The following is a 21,750-nucleotide window of genomic DNA, read 5'->3' on the forward strand; positions in this document are numbered from 1 at the left end:
TGTGCTCCATGGGGCAGGACAATAATGACAATGAGCAGACTGGAGTGCCCATACCAATCATTTAGCACCTACTGCTATCAGATCAGTTACTAAAAGATTTGTGATTGGCTACTCTGGGTGTCTGTCTTGTCACTGCCCTTTGTCCCTCCAGGGTGACTTACTCATTGTCGGTCTCCAGTTCCCCCAGCACGACTTTGATCAGTACGAAGTTGTTGTTGTACATTCCTTTGTACATTTTGTAGCGGTTGCTGGTGCTCTCCACATCTCCATACTTCAGTTCTGTTGCTGGAATCTCTCTGATTCTCCATGGTGGGCAATTCTGTTCCTTTACTGAATAAAGAACACTGGTTAGAAGACCATAGAGTACTGTTCCTGGAGGTCTGACCTCCCCTGTCCTTTTATTGGAATGTTCCTAGAAACCTGCCAGACAAATCCATCTGATATACTGTATATGTTCATCCACTGTCTGTACTAAGGGATAGCTCCAGCCAAAAAAACTGCAGACAGAACTTTGCTTGCTGTTCCAATGATGGGAAGTCTCCTCGGTGGTGACACAAACCGCAATAAAAAATGCATCCTTGAACTGAAAAAGTATCCATACTTCGAAAAGGAACAGAACAAGGTGACCAGAATTTCAGATTGGGTGAGAGAGAGAAGAAGCACAATAAGGTCATGGAGTGGCCTAGCCAGTCTCCAGACCTTAATCCTATAGAAAATGTATGGAGGGAGCTGAAACTTCAAGTTGCCAAGCGACAGCCATGAAACCTTAAGGATTTAGAGAAGATCTGTAAAGAAGAGTGGACCAAATTCCCCCCTTGAGATATGTGCAAACCTGGGAACCAACTACAAGAAACATCTTACCTCTCCTCTGTTCTTGCCAACAACGGTTTCTCCACCAAGTACTAAGTTATGTTTTGCTTGGGGTTCAAATACAGTACTTATTTTACTCACAGAACTGCAACTCAATTTATAACATTCGTATAATGCGTTTTTCTGGATTTTTGGTTGATATTCTGTCTCCGTTATTTAAAATACACCTATGATAAAAATTATAGACCCTTCATTTCTTTGTAAGTGGGAAAACTTTCAAAATCTGCAGGGGATCAAATAATTATTTTCCCCACTGTGTGTATATGTGTATGTATATATATATATATATATATATATATATATATACACACAAATAAAAACTGAAAAAAAAACAAAAACATTTTTAATTGTAATTATTTATTTTTCCTTGGTTATCCCCATTAGAAAATGGATAAAATGTCAAACAGAATTGATAACGCAACCCAGTGCACATCTTGCTCCTTGTATGCTTTCCTTGAAGAGCCGTTTGAGCGAGGGCGAATACTGCTGTGTGAGGTGTGAGCTAGTTGTTTCTCTGGAAGCCCAGATCCTTGATTTAAAAAATCCGGTGGCAACACTGCGAAGCATCAACAACCTAGAAAGGAGCTTGGACATTACCCAGCAGGTACTGGTGGGGGCCAGTATAGAGAGGGATGGGGATATGGAGGTACAAGAGCCAGATGTAGGCAGCTGGGTGACAGTCAGAAGGAGGGGTAGAGGGAAAAGCCTTAGGGAGGCCAGTCCTAAGTTGATAAATCCCAATAAATATTTAGAGTTGCATGATGTTGGGGATATCAGCTCAAGGGTGGCTTGGCTGGAGCAGTCTCCCTCCACTAGCTGCCAGGCGAATGACTGCACCAATATGGAGAGGGGCAAGGATACAGGCAGGCCTAGGCAGTTACTAGTGGTAGGGGACTCAATTATTAGAAGGGCAGATAAGGCAATCTGTCATAAAGACCGCTATAGCCAAACAGTATTTTGTTTACCAGGCGCTCGGGTTCAGCATACTGTGGATCAAATGGACAGATTGTTGGGTGGGGCTGGGGAAGACCCAGCTGCAATGGTACACATTGGTACAAATGACAAAGTTAGAGGAAGGTGAAGTGTCCTAAAAAATGATTTCGGGGACTTTGGGGGTATATTGAAGAAAAAACCTCCAAGGTGATATTTTTAGAAATACTGCCTGTACCCCGAGCCTCACCAGAGAGGCAGCAGGAGCTTAACAAGTGGCTGAGGAATTGCTGCAGGAAGGAGGGTTTTGGGTTCCAGGAGAACTGGGTTGACTGCTCAGTCGGTTACTGGCTCTATAGTAAGGATGGAGTGCACCTTAGTGCGGAGGGTGCAGCTCTGTAGGGGGAGATGGCCAAAAGGTTAGAGGGGCTGTTAAACTAGGTGGTCAGGGGGAAGGAATCAGAAGAAACAATTGCTAGCAGTGTGCAAAGGTCAGTGGGTGGTAATGGAGGCCTTAGAGGGAGTATAACAATAATACCTAAACAAGGGGGAAGTGGGTTGGCAATACATAATGTTGTGGGCTTTTGAATTATGTCTCAAAAACATGATTTATCAAGACATAATCCTATATAACATCAAGTCAGCATAGCCGGATGTTAAGGGGTTAATTTGTCTTGGTTGGAAAGTCGAATGACCATCTAGCTAGAGAAATGTAATGGGTGAAGGGATTGTTTTTCTTTCCTCCTAGAGACAATACTATTTTGAAGTTCTACAGGTGATCAAACACCATTATTCAGACTTCAATAAGCAGGTAAACATATACAAGGTCTGGACATGACAATAGAGGAACCAAACTGATTGTCTGAGAGCTTACCCAAACCTTGTAGAGTGTGATAAACTAACAGACCTCTGAAACTATTAAAATATACTATTGTTCACCAAGGGTGAAAGCATTAACAGTTGTTTACCATGAGTCCAATACAAGGGCCAGGCAAACAAAGAGTTTTTTTCCTACACAGAGAAAATGTTGATTCTGAAACAAAGAGGTGAAATTCAGGACATTTAAGTCTAAAAGTTCACTGTATATAATTACAAAAATACACTACAAAAACATATTATAAATAAGATGGTATAGTTTTTAAACACCACTAAATACTCAGCAATGGGAACTATATATCACTAACTTGAGTATTGAGATGATGGGAAGTAAGATGTATTATAGAATAGCATTAGTTACATGTCTTATCAGGAAACAAACAGGATGGTACTTCAAGAAGGAATAACTGAATATACACCTATATTCCATGGTCCCTATTTAGAATATTATAGGTATGATCACTGTTATATCTGGAAAAAGCCGTATATTTAATTCCTGAAATTACCTGAAGATTCCACCCAAGGTATGAGTCATCTCAAATACTCACATTGTTCTGTGATACATGACCGCCACCTGGCGGGCAGGTGAGAAATAGCTTATGTACACACATTTCTCAACTAGCCAATCAGGAAGCCTGGTGGGAAGGTATCTTAGAACAATGGACTAGTGGATATAAAAGCCCTTGTGCTTTAAGATAAAAGAAAGAACCCTCATAAAAACCTCATGGAAAGACCTGATCAAGAAGAAGATCTCTGCTGAACAACTACTCTTCCATCTTTTAAAACTTCCTAAAACTTTAACTAAATTCCTAAACCTCTAATCTTATAACTTCCTACATTCTCCCCTACTGAGAATCTTTCACTTGCCCTATATATCAGTCCAAAGGCGTTCCACTGCCAGCTAAATCCACGGGAGAGTTGCCTAGTCTGAATTCCGGGTGTGGTGAGATGTTTATTTGATTTTGTATTAACCTATTTTCTCTGTTGTGTGGAATCATAAAATTATCTTAGTGTATCACAACAATATTAGGTAGTTAGATATATGTAGAGAAATCCTATTTTACTGTTAAAAATTGTTTATTGCCATATTATAAATTTTTTCATATTTCATAATTTATTGAATATTAATAACCAGAGTATCATATATCAAGGGCTTGCTTCTTGCAATCCTATGGCCACGGCTTGCGAGAATATAACCTTTGAGATATTCGAAATTATTAATTATTAATAAATTTAATAAATAATCATATCATTTAAAAATTGTGATATTGATGTAATTAGTTAAAAACTTTATTATTGTGTCTTACATTGGTAGGATATATTCTTGATTGTGTGTACCAATATTCATTTATCACCAGTCTTTTGCGTTTTGTGTTAATATATATATAATTTTTGTACATAAATAAATTTTTATATTTATCTATTATAAGGCAAATTTTGTGTGTATGGTACGAAATCATATTGGCTAAAAGAATTCAGGGTATAATAATAGGTGGTGATCAAATTATCAAGGTGTCCAAATTATTGGTTTACTAAATATTTGCCGTATTTTAACGGCTGGAGGCACTGTAATATTTCATCTAAGGGAAAGGGACACGCCCTTTATAAATAATATATATCCTTACATAAACCACCACAGGATAAATTTGGAGGCACTGCTGAGATCCATAGAAATCGTACCATAACACAAAACGCACTGGTGATTGTATATTTGTACACTTTGTCAAACATATATTTTATATCAAAATGGCATCCAGTAATCACGGATCCACCTCTTCCAAGCATAACGAGGAAAATATGGCGGCTCAAGGCATTGAGCAGGAAGTTATGAAGCCAGCCCGGAAAGCTGCCGGTGCTTGGCAGAAGTATGTTGAATGTGAAGTAATAGATTATCTCCGCAAGAGATTAGATCTGGGGGATAGCAATAATGAATTTGTGGATGAAGAGAAAAAGCAGGCCATGAGCACCTTTGAGGACCTGTTCAACCAAAAGGGCCAGGTTGTTGGGTTTTTAATAGCATTTGCTGGAGCAGAAAGTGATAGAAGCCGTGACAGACTTCTCCTAGAAGCTTGGCCCATGTTATGGTTCATGACCGCTGGAGCTGCCCAGCGAACCATGACTCTAAGGGAAGAGTTGTCAGAGGCCCGCCTCTTGTTAGAAAGCAAAAATCAGGACATTGAGTCTTTGAAAGGGAAGCTTGGTCATGCCGGTGTTCGTTTAGACGAATCCGAGAAACATTATGATAGATTGGTCGGAGACTTTCGAAGTGCTCAGGACCTGTATGAAAGAAACTTTCAGGAATTAAAACAACTTCAAGAGAAGTATCAGGACTTAAAAGATGAGGTGAAGTACTTCAGATCAGAGAGGTTATCTCCTGTTAAAATTAAAGTTCACCCAGGGGATAAGCATGACCAGTCAGAACTTACCTTGATAAAATCTGAGCAGAAAACTCTGGAGGAGCAGATTATAAGGTTGACGGCCCAAATAAATTCTGGGGTCCAAAGACGGACCAACCCAGTCAAGCCAGAGGCTGATGAGCGGAGATACCCGCATCACAGCGAAGTATCTGATAGTGAGTCAGGGTCAGAATATAGGTCACCTCCTAAGCTTTCAAGATACACTCCAGAGCGCTCTGAAGAAAAATATGAGGTTTCATATAGGCAGGAAGGGAAATCCCAGGGGTCATCCAGGAGATATGACACCCCAAAGGTCATTAAGTTCCTGAAGGACACTGTTCCTATGTTTTCTAAGAAAGGGTCCCTTGAGATCACCGAACACATGAAAACATATGAACAGACGTTAGAGATTCTGGGCATTAGAGATGACCACACCAAAATAGAATTGCTGCCATGGGTGTTTGAAGAGAAATACCGGCAATTCTTTGAGACCTTGAGGGCCTATTCCAATCAGTCCTGGAGAGAGGTTAAACATAAGTGCCACATGGAATTTGGGCCTTATAAAACTGTAACCTCTGCCAAGGCTGCGGCCTACAATTTAAAGTGTGGTCCTCACCAAAGCCCTGCAGAATTTCTGGCTGTCCTCAGAAATGCCTATTTCCTGGCTGAAAAGGATCCCAATCCTAACCAGCCAGAATTCAAGACACTATTCTATGAAGCATTACCTGCTTACATAAAATTGGGACTTGCAAAGGATTACAGAAAGGGATGCTCTCTTGATTGGTTGGTGAGAGAGAGTGACTATTTATTCTCGATCCAACAGTCCAGTGAGGGCGGGATAAAAAGAAAACCTAAAAATAGCCCCAAGATAGTAGCAGCCACTACCGTTTCCCCTCCAAATCCAAATTTGCAGGCAGAGAAGAAATCATATGCGGAAGTGGTCCGTGGGGGTAAAACCAATGGTTCCCGTAGATTTGTACCTCAAACCCAGCAAGTGAAGGAGGTCCATAACTTTGCACCCCAAAACCAGTGGGTGAGAAAGGATAGACAAAAGCCAGGGAACTACGGTAGTGGAAGTGAGAAGAATAAAAAGTATGGTAAGGGTCAGTACAGTGATGAGAATCAAAGGAGGCAATGGTATCCTCAGAGGTTCTATTATCCTCGCCAAAACCAACATGGGAATTTTTATGGGAACCCCAATTTCAACAGGAACCATAATTACAATAAGAATCCCAATTTTAATAAGAACTCCGACTTCCAAAGATTTCCTCCACGCCAAGAACACCCTCAGGCTCAAAGGGGGGATACAGTACCCCAGGCTCCCTTTAATAACAGGGAGACCCCAAAACCTCAGAGAGAACAATGGCGTCGGGACCAGAGCAGTAGTTCTGACTCTGAGTCTCATTACCAGTCCCGGTCAAAATATAAGCGCAAGTATAGGAAAAGAGAGAATCAACAGAATAACTCCTCTGAGCGTATTGGACAAATAGAGGCACAGGTCAGCAAAATGGCTGAACAAATGGACAGGCTTGTCACTCAATTTCCATCCAATCCTTTTTTAGGAGCAGCTCCTGTGACCAACCAAGGGTCACAGAATTAATAGGCAACCAAGCCTTAAACCAACAGGGGAGAACACTGAGTCGAATGACGGGAGATGTGTGTACCGTCCCTGACACGCCTACTAATAGAGAATCTAGTTCTCAGGCAAAGGGGGACCAGTTGTTGGGTATTAACGATTCTCCTGTTTTTCAGTGTCCATCTATTGCCCCTAATATAGTCGCGGCATCGGAAGTCGTCGGGATTGACAAGCCAGACGGAGCACCAACTTCTAGTTGTGCTTCTGTCTTGAGACAGTCCAAGAATCCCACCAGGGAGGATAAGGGTAATGTGTCCACCACATGCGGTGAGATAAGAGCTAGTCACATGTTATTGAAGGGCCCACAGATCTTCAACCACACTAATTTCATGTGTGAGCTGACTGAATCTGATGGGAGATATTATGCCACAGTACAGGTGCAGGATGCCAGTGATCTTCCTATTGTCGGCCTAATAGACACTGGATCCCAAGCCACCATCATGTCACAGGCACATTTTGATAAAGTGGCGAATGTCATGCCCACCAAGCCGAGACTTAAAAGTTTTGACAGCTCATTGATTGGTGTAGGTGGAGACCCTTTACAGGTCATGGGTACCGCCTGGCTTAAACTGAAACTGGGTAATAAGGAACTGAGACACCCCATCATCATTGCCAGCATCTCCCGGCACCACATGATAATTGGGATGGACTTCCTAAAAAGGCTGAACACGATAGTTGACTGTGTGAACCAAGTACTGTGGTCACAGGTAAATACCCCGATTAAATATGGGAAACTTAAAACTCCCCATTCCCGACAACACTGCCACCTGGTGGAAGAAAGGCCTGGATCATTAGAAATCCATTTCAGGAACAGCCAACTTCCTGATGTAACGGTTATCAAACCTGATGACCATAACCCTATCAGAAGAGATGAGGAACACATTTTTAGAATTCCCCAAGAGAAAATAAAAGATATTTCCCTCCAAGATGACATCCTTACGATATCTTTTCATCAGGAGGATAAACCAAGAAAAGGGGGAGATCATACCCAATTCTTGACAGGTATTGAAAGGGTTAACAGCGACTTGTTCATCCCCATCCGGATAAATGGTCTTAATAGGTCAAAATATGCCAAACTAGATTTGAGACAGGAATACAGCTTTGTAAGCCATGGGCTGATAAAACACCTGACCGAAATGGAAATGATCCGTTTCTCCACACCTCAGCGTCATTGGATTTCAGACTCCCTTGATGACTCTGATGATCACAATTCAATGGCTAGGTGTCTCTTAAACGTCACTGTAGGAAACAAAACAGCCACCCATGTGTTCCTAGTCTTGGATAATCCCCAAACCAAAATTTATTTTGGCAACGATGTATTACATCGCTTTGCAATACAAGTCGACCTAATTAATGACTGTTTATGGAGTCGACTAAAGGGGGACCCCGAAAAATACCAAAATCTGGACTTAGCTTTAAAATCCCAGCAACAGATGCCTTATGCTGTTGAAGTCCAGGCAGCCCAAAAGATTACAATTCCTAAGGGCATAAATAATTTCATACTCCCCATCCAAGTTAAAAAGGGACATAGACTGAAGGGGTCAGATGCATTAGTATGCCTCTCCCATAAAATGCAGGGGGAAGGACTGAACATTACACACACGCCCCTAGTCAACACACATCAATCCCCGATGTACATTTACATACATAATATGTCTAATCAGGACATCGTCTTACCCAAAGAGACCCTTATTGGTCTAGCGGTAGAGACTAAATATTACACCTTTGGGGTCACTAACCAGGTGATTGGACTCATCCCCGATGAATATTTGTCGGAGGAACAATTAATTGATCAAACATTCCATTCACTACCAGAGGGTATTTTCACCATAGAGTCCATTTATCCATTCGATTCTAAAGATGGCACCTGTCGAATCGAAGAGACATCAATTGTCTTTGATCACCCAATCAAAGAACAAGAGTACCCCAAAGAACCTGGATGGCAGGAGAACACACACACACATCACATACCCAATGACCTCACCACAAAACTTGAAGAGGCATATGAGATAGATCAGCCGGAAAGCTTTCCTGGATTCAAGGAGTTAGTGGAAGAGATGGTGGCCCTCGCCGATGCGTGTTCCAGTGATCTCGACCGACAATTGCTCCGAGAGCTTCTCCTTGAATTCCAAGAGATCTTTGCCAAGGATTCTTACGATTGTGGGACTACTGACCTACACATCGCTAGGATCCAAACAGATCCAGATGCCCCACCAGTATTTGTAAGACAGTATAGGTTACCATTAGCTTCCTATGAATCTCTAGCTGAGATTATCAGGAAGTTACATGAAAGGGGTATAATTCGGCCCATCCACAGCTCCTACAACCACCCGATCCTGGGTATCTTAAAACCCAATGGACAATGGCGTCTATGCGCTGACCTCCGTCAGCTAAACAAACGTGTGTACATGTCAGGATGGCCTGTCCCATACATAGACCAGTGTCTAGCCCAGCTCCAAGGATCCCAGGTTTTCACAGCCTTGGATTGTGCACAGGGGTATTGGACCATAAAGGTGAGTGAGGAAGATCAATACAAACTGGCTTTCAGTTTTGGGAATCGACAATATTGTTGGGTGAGAATGCCTTTCGGATTCATAAATTCCGGACATGAATTTGCTGTGTTCATGCACAAGGCCATGCCAGACGCCTTCGAAAGGGGGACGTTGGCATATGTGGACGATATCCTGATCAAAAGTACTGATATGGCCAAACACATTACAGAACTTCGGCATGTCCTGGGCCAATTAAAAGCAGCAGGAGTTAAACTGTCCTTACAAAAAGCCCAGTGGTGTCGCACGAAGGTAAACTTCCTAGGCCATGAAGTTACTGCTGAAGGTTTGAACCCACAAAAGAAGAAGGTTGAGGCGGTTCTGAACTGTAAAGTCCCTACTAACCTTAAAGAATTGAGATCATTCCTAGGTATGGTAAACTACTCGCGTAAGTTTATTGATAATTACGCCGAGATAAGCAAGCCACTGCTTCACCTACTGAAGAAGGATGTCGAATGGTCGTGGGGTAAGAAACAGGAGGACGCCATGAAGGAATTAAAGGAACGTCTCACACAAGCCCCGTGTCTCGGATATCCCGAAGGGGGTAAAAATTTCTATCTAGAGACAGGGTTTACGCAGGTAAGTATGAGTTCTGTTCTTTACCAGAAACGTGATGATGTCAGTAAGGTGATTGCCTATGCCAGTAAAACTTTGTCCCCGGTTGAAGTAAAGTTCAGTGACTGTGAAAAAGCTCTATTGTCCACCGTGTGGGCATTACAGAATTTCCGCAGTTACATTCAGGGAGAGAGAATCATTGTTGAAACGGCACACCAGCCTTTACAGTATTTAAAGAGTGAACGTATCAAGGGAGGAAATGTGTCTAATAGCCGCATCACTGCTTGGACTTTGTCTTTGCAAGGGTGGCCTCTTGAAATTCGGTACAAACAGAACAAGGAAAGTCCAGTAGCCCAGGGCCTAGCCGAGCTCCATGATTGTTCCGCAACTACGCCTGCTATGGAGGGCCCGGACACTGACTTTCTGGAAGAACAACTGTTCTCTCCCTACAAGGTTTACGATGAAGAATACTGTAAACAGCTGCCGTGTGTATATGTGGATGGTTGTGCTTTTCATCACAAGGATGGGGAACAGCTCCAACTAGTGGCAGGTATTGGAATCGTTTGGACCCAAGGTGTCACCCCAATTTCTGTGGGATACAAACTTGGACCAAAAAGCAGTCAGGTTGCTGAACTTACTGCAATTCTTAGAGCAGTTGAGATGGCTATAGAGTTCAACATCAAAGAGTGTGCCATCATAACCGATTCCAATTATGTCAGGAATAGTTTTGTGGAGTATTTCCCTAGGTGGAAGCGAAACAACATGAACAAGAGTAATCACAAACCCGTGAAACATGGTAAGCTCTTTTGTCACATCGATGAACTGGTAAGGTCCAATGATATCACCCTGCACTTCAAGAAGACCAAAGGCCACTCCAAGGTTCTAGGTGCCGAGAAAGAAGGGAACGATCTGGCCGATTCTCTAGCCAAGGAAGGGGCAATCACCGGTGAACTGTTAGACATTGATCAATTTTTAGGTACCGTACAGGTTGAAGCTGTCACCAGGCAACAGGCCAGAACAGCTGGTGATCCGAATGCATTACAGTGGAGTCACGATTCTCCTAGTGAGGATTTAATTACTGCCCAAAAAGAAGACCCAATAATTGGCTTGTTTTATAGTCATATAGAAGATCCCAACCAAAATCCCATAAATAAGGAAGTATGTAGTGGGAAGGAGGATTTACGTATCTTAATGAAATCCAAATCCCAATTCTCTTTATACCAGGGATTGTTGATACGAACCTCAAAGGGTGGCGTACAACAATGGGTCGTCCCACTTAAATTTAGAGGTTTGATGCTACAGCATGCCCATGATGCTCCCACTTCCGGTCATCGTGGAGAGAAGATCACGTATGAGATCCTGCGGGATTATGCCTACTGGCCTCATATGTTACGTGATGTGAAGGAGTACTGCCAAGGTTGCCTAATATGTCCCCAATTTCAACCTACCAAGCCAACTCACAGAGCACCTCTCCAGAAGAGGGGGATATGTATGCCTTGGTCAGACCTTCAAATGGATTTTATTGGGCCCGTAACAAAATCTTCACGAGGAAATCGGTATATGTTAACAGTTACATGTTTATTCACCAAGTATGTCGAATGTATACCAGCACCAAATAACAGCTCCGAGACATGTGCTGCATTGCTAATAAATCATGTATTTTCACGTTTTGGTTTACCTCAGAGGATAGAGTCTGATAGAGGATCGCACTTCACTAGCGAAGTGATGGCCAAATTGTGGAAAATTTTGGGGGTTAAAAGGAAATTGCATATCGCCTATCGGCCAGCCTCTAGTGGTGGTGTAGAACGATACAATCAGACCATCGTTAATGTCCTTAAGAAATTTGTTAAGGAAACAGGCAAAGATTGGGATGTCAAGCTCCCGCTGGTCCTGATGGCGTTGAGGGCTACTCCGAATACAGTTACAAAAATGTCATCTTTTGAACTGATGACAGGTAGACGGATGGTACTGCCCCAGCACTTATTGTATCGCACTACAGATCAAAATTTGATCAATGCTACCACCACACACCAGTACATAGAGGATTTACGTAAACATCTGCAATATGCTTTTGCCTTTGCCCAGCGAAATTTGGAAAGAGCTGCAACTAGTGCTAAGACATACTATGATCTCAAAACCTCCAAGAAGGAATATGAGATTGGTGACAAGGTTTATCTATACAACTTTGCAAGAGACCAGATCAAGGAACGGAAATTCCTTCCATCTTGGAAAGGTCCGTTCTCTATCATTGATAAAATCTCTCCGGTCGCATATAAACTGCAGGTTACCCGGTATGGTGAAATCAGTGATAGATGGGTGCACATCAATCAATTACGTGCTTGCCATCCGAAGTCTCAATTGCAGTTGTTAGAAGACTAACCCACCAGTTCCTATCTGGAGATATTGAGATCATCATTAAATTTCCTTTGAACATATAATTCATCTTTTGCCTTACAGGATCCAGTAATATAATTTTATGTATATTCAATACTTAAACTGTTCATTTTAATAATTTAGAAAGGAAGGCCCAGACTATGACCAGACCGGCGATCGGAGGTGTCAATGACCGGACCCTAGAAGGAAGCTATAATGTCCTGTGGGAAAGACCAGATGCCAGAGATCGATCCGGAGACGATAACCTGATGTCCCAGGCCACCAAGGGCCAGTCCAGAGGAAAAGACCCGCCTAGGAGACCGTCTAAGAGACCTGTCGTGCGGAGGACCCATGGACCCCAAGGTGGATGTGCCAGGCCAGGCCGGCCTCATCACAAGACCAGGATCGTCATCAGAAGTGTCCATCTAAAGACGCCGAGTCAAGTTGAGGACCAACCAGCATCACCGCTGCCATTTTATTATAAAAAAAAAAAAAAAAAAAAATTTTTATATTTTTTTTATTTCATTCACTTCACCGGAGAAGATGAACAATCACTCTAGCCAAAAGCCCCACTCATGTTTTGCGACACAGACACCCCTATACACGTGCCTGTACCCCAAACAAAGGGGGATTTGTTGTGGGCTTTTGAATTATGTCTCAAAAACATGATTTATCAAGACATAATCCTATATAACATCAAGTCAGCATAGCCGGATGTTAAGGGGTTAATTTGTCTTGGTTGGAAAGTCGAATGACCATCTAGCTAGAGAAATGTAATGGGTGAAGGGATTGTTTTTCTTTCCTCCTAGAGACAATACTATTTTGAAGTTCTACAGGTGATCAAACACCATTATTCAGACTTCAATAAGCAGGTAAACATATACAAGGTCTGGACATGACAATAGAGGAACCAAACTGATTGTCTGAGAGCTTACCCAAACCTTGTAGAGTGTGATAAACTAACAGACCTCTGAAACTATTAAAATATACTATTGTTCACCAAGGGTGAAAGCATTAACAGTTGTTTACCATGAGTCCAATACAAGGGCCAGGCAAACAAAGAGTTTTTTTCCTACACAGAGAAAATGTTGATTCTGAAACAAAGAGGTGAAATTCAGGACATTTAAGTCTAAAAGTTCACTGTATATAATTACAAAAATACACTACAAAAACATATTATAAATAAGATGGTATAGTTTTTAAACACCACTAAATACTCAGCAATGGGAACTATATATCACTAACTTGAGTATTGAGATGATGGGAAGTAAGATGTATTATAGAATAGCATTAGTTACATGTCTTATCAGGAAACAAACAGGATGGTACTTCAAGAAGGAATAACTGAATATACACCTATATTCCATGGTCCCTATTTAGAATATTATAGGTATGATCACTGTTATATCTGGAAAAAGCCGTATATTTAATTCCTGAAATTACCTGAAGATTCCACCCAAGGTATGAGTCATCTCAAATACTCACATTGTTCTGTGATACATGACCGCCACCTGGCGGGCAGGTGAGAAATAGCTTATGTACACACATTTCTCAACTAGCCAATCAGGAAGCCTGGTGGGAAGGTATCTTAGAACAATGGACTAGTGGATATAAAAGCCCTTGTGCTTTAAGATAAAAGAAAGAACCCTCATAAAAACCTCATGGAAAGACCTGATCAAGAAGAAGATCTCTGCTGAACAACTACTCTTCCATCTTTTAAAACTTCCTAAAACTTTAACTAAATTCCTAAACCTCTAATCTTATAACTTCCTACATTCTCCCCTACTGAGAATCTTTCACTTGCCCTATATATCAGTCCAAAGGCGTTCCACTGCCAGCTAAATCCACGGGACAGTTGCCTAGTCTGAATTCCGGGTGTGGTGAGATGTTTATTTGATTTTGTATTAACCTATTTTCTCTGTTGTGTGGAATCATAAAATTATCTTAGTGTATCACAACAATATTAGGTAGTTAGATATATGTAGAGAAATCCTATTTTACTGTTAAAAATTGTTTATTGCCATATTATAAATTTTTTCATATTTCATAATTTATTGAATATTAATAACCAGAGTATCATATATCAAGGGCTTGCTTCTTGCAATCCTATGGCCACGGCTTGCGAGAATATAACCTTTGAGATATTCGAAATTATTAATTATTAATAAATTTAATAAATAATCATATCATTTAAAAATTGTGATATTGATGTAATTAGTTAGAAACTTTATTATTGTGTCTTACATTGGTAGGATATATTCTTGATTGTGTGTACCAATATTCATTTATCACCAGTCTTTTGCGTTTTGTGTTAATATATATATAATTTTTGTACATAAATAAATTTTTATATTTATCTATTATAAGGCAAATTTTGTGTGTATGGTACGAAATCATATTGGCTAAAAGAATTCAGGGTATAATAATAGGTGGTGATCAAATTATCAAGGTGTCCAAATTATTGGTTTACTAAATATTTGCCGTATTTTAACGGCTGGAGGCACTGTAATATTTCATCTAAGGGAAAGGGACACGCCCTTTATAAATAATATATATCCTTACATAAACCACCACAATAATCACAGCCAAAGAACAACTAATGAGGAAATAATACTCGTGTACACAAATGCTAGAAGTCTAGCTAACAAGATGGAAGAACTGGGGCTGCTGATGCACAAGGAGGATTTTGACAGCTCACATGACTGGCTGGCAACTATCCATGGGTATTCCTTATATCGGAGGAGCAGGAAGAGTTGAAGAGGAGGAGGGGTATGCCTGTATATCAAGAAAGATTTGCTTGTGAACATGAGGAACGACATTGCAAATGTAGCAAGGGGGTAGATGGAGTCCCTATGGGTGGAGCTTCAAATGGAAGAAATAAACGGGAAATTAATAGTGGTGGTATGCTACAGGCCCCCTACCTGGAAGGATTAGGAGGAATTGGATCTCCTGTCAATGTCATCATTATGGGGGACTTCAACTATCCAGATATTGACTTAGCAGAAGGAACAGCAAATTTTTTTAAGGCCCATAACTTCTTAAATGTTCTACAGGACAACTTCATTTGCCAATTGGTGGTTGCACCTACTAGAAAGCATGCATTACTAGATCTAGTAATTACAAATAACACAGATCTGGTTGCAGATGTAGAGGTACAGGATAGCTTGGAAATTAGCAATCACAGGATAATTGGATTTAGCATAAATCATAGAACATTGAGGGACGTGGTTAATGCGAGAAAACACCATTTCAAAAGAGCCAACGTTCCTAAACTGCGCACAATAATCCAAGATATTAAATGGGACCAAATTCTTGAAACATTAAACACGGAGTTAAAATGGGAGTACTTTAGGAACACATTAATTGGAGGTATTAGCCAGTGTATCCCAATAGGCAACAAAAATAAAGGAGCTAATATTAAACCTGGGTGACTAAACTTTAACGTAAAAAGTAACATTAAAGAGAAAAAAATGGCTTTTAAAAAAATATAAGGCAGAGGGGTCATTGACAGCATTCCGACACTACAAGGAAAAGGAAACTGTACTAAATGCATTTTTCTCCTCAATTGTTACTAAGGAAAAGGAGGGGTAAAGTAGTCCACATTGCATCATTAGTGACGTATCAGAGAATGCACCCTTGTGGCTTACAGAAGGCGGTATCCAAAAAAGACTTGAAAAACTTACACCCAGGAGTCCTCAAAGGACTTATATATTATAGTCATATTATTGCCAGGCCATTCTTGCTAACTTTTATGGACAGCATACTAACAGGAATAGTACCAGCTGATTGGCAAAGAGCCAACGTGGTACCAATATTTAAAAAAGGGCAAAGATACATTCCTGGAAACTACAGGCCAGTCAGTCTAACATCAATAGTATGTAAACTATTGGAGGGGATAATAAGGGACTATATCCAAAATTTTGCTGATAGTAGTAGTAATCAACATGGCTTTATGAAAGCTCCTTCTTGCCAAACCAACCTGTTAGCATTTTATGAGGAAGTGAGCGGCCATGTAGATGAAGGAAGGGCATTGGATGTGGGGTACCTGGATTTTTCTAAAGTATTCGATACAGTTCCCCATAAATGTTTATATTACAAACTGAGGTCTGTAGGCATGGGCCATAGGGTTTGTAAATGGATAGAAAACTGGTTACAGGGGGCGCATCCAAATGGTGGTGATTAATAGCTTTTACTCAAACTGTTCTGGAGTGGTGAGTGGGGTACTCCAGGGCTCCGTCCTGGGACCAATTCTTTTTATTTTTTTCATAAATGATATAGAGGTTGGTATAAATAGCTCAATCTCGGTATTTGCTGACGATTCAAAACTGAGTAGAACAATAACGTCAGAGCAGTATATAGAAACCTTACAAAAAGAGATCAATAAAATTAAGGAGTGGGCAGCTACATGGCAAATTAGGTTTAATGCTGAAAATGTCAAGTAGGGGCATAAAATATGAATGCAAGTTACATGTCAGAAGGAGAACCTTTGGGGGAATCCAGGATGGAAAAAGGTCTGGGGGTCCTTGTAGATGACACAATGGCCTGCAATGCCAAGCTGCAGCAAGCAAAGCTAACAGAATATTAGCATGCATTAAAAAGGGTATTTACTCCAGAGATAAAACGATAATCCTGCCACTTTACAACACTCTGGTTCGACCACATCTGGAGTATGTCCAGTTCTGGTCACCAGTCCTCAAAAAATGTGTGCTAGAAATGGAGAGGGTCCAAAAAAGGGAAACAAAGTTAATAAGGGTCCGGGGGGACCTCAGTTACGAGAAAAGGCCACACACATTAAACGTATTCTCCTTGGAGAAGAGATGCTTAAGAGGAGATATGATAGTGATATACAAATATCTCAATAGTGATTCTACCATAAGGAATAAACTATTCTGTCTCAGGGAGTATAAGAAGACACGGCGCCACTGATAGGGTGGTAAGGATGTGGAACTCACTTTCACAATTGGTGGTGTCAGCCGGAAGTATTGCTAGTTTCAAAGAACTCTTAAATGGGTATCTTAATGAACAAAATATACAGGGATATGAGTTTTTGACATGAACACACACCCACCTATACAGGTTGAACTGGATGAACTATTGTCTTTATTCAACCTTACCAACTATGTAAATATGTGTTTCAAGATTATTACTGAAAATAAGTTTGTAGAGCGTTGGTAGCAAAATTATCTGCCTTGGGTGTCAAAAACACTAGGTATACCACATTGGTTATTCTTTTATTCCAAATGTTCTTCAATCTCTCATTAATGCTGTTGTATTATAATTATATAGTTACATACTTAGTCTGGTTGAAAAAAGACACCTAGTTCAACCACTAGAAAATGACCAATCGTATATATACACATGATCCTATACCCACAGTTGATCCAGAAGAAGGCGGAAAACGCCAAGAATGCATTATCCAGTTTGCTCCAGCGGAGGAAAAAAATTCCTTCCTGATCCTTGATATACCTTGGATCAACTTTACCTATAAATACTGTATATAGAACTGTAGATATTATCCTTTTTAACAGGGGTTCCCTAAAAACCCTAACATTTCCCCATTCCAAATGTTGAGAAAGGCCGTTCTATATATGACTGGGCCCTTACCTTCTGCCCCCTCAATATTGTTCCTGCAAGAGATATTTTTAATTGTTTTCACTCCTGTGAGCCTTCCTGGATATCAGAATCTCATTATAGCTGACTCAGATGTCTCAATGGGTTTGGGATCAATGTTGGATGATATAATTATGTCTGATACTTACATAGCTCTAGTATCTCCTGATGATTGTGGTCTACCTGGTCAACAAATGCGTCCATCTTTTTATCAAAAGATCTTATTTCACCTGTACAAAAACGGAACATTCTCACATAAGACTTGATATAGAGTAGGCGTGAGCTAAACTGCTTCGTCTTGTCAAATATGCATCATAAGTTTACTCATAGACATAATTCAATGAAGTCAATGGGAAAGCAAAAAAGATAGAGGTTTAACCCTTTTGCTGCCAGGTCTGTACAGCGTACAGACATGGCTGGATCTAGGGGGGTGCTGGGATGGGCTATGCCCCCCAGATTTCCATTATGCCCCCCCCAGGCCAGCCACCTGATCATGGCCAGATCTAGGGGGGTGCTGGGGTGGGCTACGCCTCCCTAGATTTCCATTGTGCCCCCAGGCCAGCCACCTGATCATGGTCAGATCTAGGGGGGTGCTGGGGTGGGCTACACCCCCCAGAATTCCATTGTGCCCCCCCAGATTTCCATTGTGCCCCCAGGCCAGCCACCCGATCATGCCCGGATCTAGGGGGGTGCTGGGGTGGGCTACGCCCCCCAGATTTCCATTGTGCCCCCCCAGATTTCCATTGTGCCCCCCCAGGGCAGCCACCTGATCATGGCCGGATCTAGGGGGTGCTGGGGTGGGCTACACCCCCCCAGATTTCCATTGTGCCCCCCCAGGGCAGCCACCTGATCATGGCCAGATCTAGTAGGGGTGCTGGGGTGGGCTACGCCCCCCAGATTTCCATTGTGCCCCCCCAGGCCAGCCACCCAATGAATGTTTTGCCTGACTCCTTTCCTCTAGCCCCGCAGTCGACACCGGTGCAAGCCTACAAAGGAAGGGAAAGACCTAAAATGAGGCGTTGCAGAGAGGAAAGAGGCTGTAGCAGGTGTTGTGCTTTCCCCTCCTATTAGAACAAGGACAGATAACACAGGATCACTCTTCCGTGGGGCTGCCCACACGGTTTCATTACCCGCTCTCTATGTCCTCCAAAGGCTACTCATCACCCAGCAGCAGGGCACGTGGGTGGGGAGCGGGTAATAAAACGACATGTGCAGCCCAGAAGAGCGATCCTGTGTTATCTGTCACGTGGAGGAACGCTGTTCTGATAGGAGGGGAAGGCTCAACCCACTTGTTAAAGGTAGTTATTAAGAGGTTGTAGAATAAATTACCGTATCACCCAGTAAATGGTCTCCATTCAGTAGCCAAAAAAGGCATGCAAAAAAGGGTTGTGAAAAGAGATTCACAGAGAAAGCGGCTACATTATGAACAGAATGTGATACTCAGAAAAATTTCCAAAAATTATGCTTTATTACACATACAAATTTGACATATGGGCAGTCGCCCTGGTTTACCATCACCTCAGTATGAGACAATACACACAGACCTAAAACCATATAAAATGACACCAAGACCGGTCTGAATACATGTGCAACAAAGACTATGACTATTAGAGTCTAAAGTCCCTGTAGCACTGGCGCATAGGTGAACACTTCCCAAAGGAGGTGTAAACAAAAATTATACCATAGGTATACCATATAACATGTTATAAATGTGTAGACTATGCTACTACCATAATGGTTATATCCTAAACAGGGAGTTTCAAAAAATTATACTATGGATATAAATATCACATGTATGCAATGCAGCAAGCACAGTATGCGTCAAGAAGAAAGGCATGCCTCTAGGCCTATATGAAACAAGACATGAATATCATATATATGATGCAGTACATTCCTATGCCGGCACAAGTGGTTGGGGCCCATTCATCTGTGATATAAACAGCTGTTTCCTAGGGCTCTTGAATGAGAATATGCCCCATTTATTACCAGGATGGAAGGATAGATGCAAAAAGCAGCGCACTGCTTGAAATGGTTTCTTCACCACTACATGTGGACTACACACCACTTTCTGTAAGAAAAACAAGACACATCCCAATAGATCTTTTGCCTGTTGAAATACACGTGGTATATCTTGTTTCCTATGTAAAGCACCATAATGTCCCCATCCTGTAGTGAAACAAACAATATGTGGAAAGTCACTGAAAGAGCTTTCACTCTATATAGGATGTATAGGTCATATAGATCTCATAGGACCATATATCTAGTGTCCTGTAACAGTCCACTCACCACCTGTGCAATGGATAATAGGAAAGGAAAGGATGCGCACTAGGTGGAACGCACGCTGACCTACAAGGAGGAAGCCATCTTCACATGCCATGAGGCAAGCTTAAGCAGCACAGGCGCCAAGAAGAGGCCGGAACCCGCGGTATATCGGCGGATGTCAGCGGTGGTTCCCTGGCCTCCCTGGCCTTGTATGGCAGTACCTATGAAGGACATCCTGTCCTTTCCTATTATCCATTGCACAGGTGGTGAGTGGACTGTTACAGGACACTAGATATATGGTCCTATGAGATCTATATGACCTATACATCCTATATAGAGTGAAAGCTCTTTCAGTGACTTTCCACATATTGTTTGTTTCACTACAGGATGGGGACATCATGGTGCTTTACATAGGAAACAAGATATACCACGTGTATTTCAACAGGCAGAAGATCTATTGGGATGTGTCTTGTTTTTCTTACAGAAAGTGGTGTGTAGTCCACATGTAGTGGTGAAGAAACCATTTCAAGCAGTGCGCTGCTATTTGCATCTATCCTTCCATCCTGGTAACAAATGGGGCATATTCTCATTCAAGAGCCCTAGGAAACAGCTGTTTATATCACAGATGAATGGGCCCCAACCACTTGTGCCGGCATAGGAATGTACTGCATCATATATATGATATTCATGTCTTGTTTCATATAGGCCTAGAGGCATGCCTTTCTTCTTGACGCATACTGTGCTTGCTGCATTGCATACATGTGATACTTATATCCATAGTATAATTTTTTTAAACTCCCTGTTTGGGATATAACCATTATGGTAGTAGCATAGTCTACACATTTATAACATGTTATATGGTATACCTATGGTATAATTTTTGTATACACCTCCTTTGGGAAGTGTTCACCTATGCGCCAGTGCTACAGGGACTTTAGACTCTAGTAGTCATAGTCTTTGTTGCACATGTATTCAGACCGGGTTTGGTGTCATTTTATATGGTTTTAGGTCTGTGTGTATTGTCTCATACTGAGGTGATGGTAAACCAGGGCGATTGCCCATATGTCAAATTTGTATGTGTAATAAAGCATAATTTTTGGAAATTTTTCTGAGTATCACATTCTGTTCATAATGTAGCCGCTTTCTCTGTGAATCTCTTTTCACAACCCTTTTTTTGAAGGCTCAACCCACACCTGCTCCCTTGTAAGATGAGGGGAAAGGTGGGTGAGCATGTGCTAGGAAGGGGGAGTTGGAGGAGATTCGGCAATTGTGCTAGGAGGAGGAATGGGGGAGGGATGATATGTGCTAGGAGGGGGATATGGGGAGAATTGAGCCAGGAGGAGGGATTGGTGGGAATTTTTGTGCTGGGAGGTTGTGGTAAGATGAGGGGGGGGGGGGTTGTGCTAGGAGGGCGAGTTTGTAAGGTAATTTGTAGGGGGTCGTGCTAAGAGGAGGGATTGGGGGGAATTTGTTTGGGGGGGATTGTCAAGAAAGGAGGTGGGGGAATTTGGGCTAAAATGGGGGATTGGGAGGAATGTATGTGCTGAGGGGGTTTGTACTAGGGGGGTATTGGGGGAGATTTATGCTAGGAGGGAGGACTGGGAGGATTTGGGTAGGGAGGGAGGATTTGTCCTGTGAAAGGTCATTTGGAGGAGTGTGCTGGGGGGGGGGGGGAGACTGGGGAGAATTTGTT

The 21,750-nt window shown here is 41.8% G+C and overlaps 1 protein-coding gene across 3 annotated transcripts in view; it reads right to left on the reverse strand.

Annotated features, from left to right (window-relative positions):
- Positions 1-21,750, reverse strand: part of LOC149434361 (mixed lineage kinase domain-like protein) — a 55,159-nt gene that overhangs the window by 21,465 nt on the left and 11,944 nt on the right. For all 3 annotated transcript variants that reach the window (XM_089663786.1, XM_089663788.1, XM_089663787.1), the window contains 2 exons: positions 17,945-18,025; positions 162-330 (listed from right to left, as the gene is read on the reverse strand). In XM_089663786.1, coding sequence (XP_089519912.1) covers positions 162-330; positions 17,945-18,025 — 250 coding nt within the window. The remainder of the gene's footprint in view (positions 1-161; positions 331-17,944; positions 18,026-21,750) is intronic.

Source organism: Staurois parvus, unplaced genomic scaffold (assembly GCF_062004578.1).
Source record: "Staurois parvus isolate SC_StPar_1 unplaced genomic scaffold, SC_StPar_1.0 ptg001766l, whole genome shotgun sequence".
In the NCBI taxonomy this organism is placed as follows: domain Eukaryota; kingdom Metazoa; phylum Chordata; class Amphibia; order Anura; family Ranidae; genus Staurois; species Staurois parvus.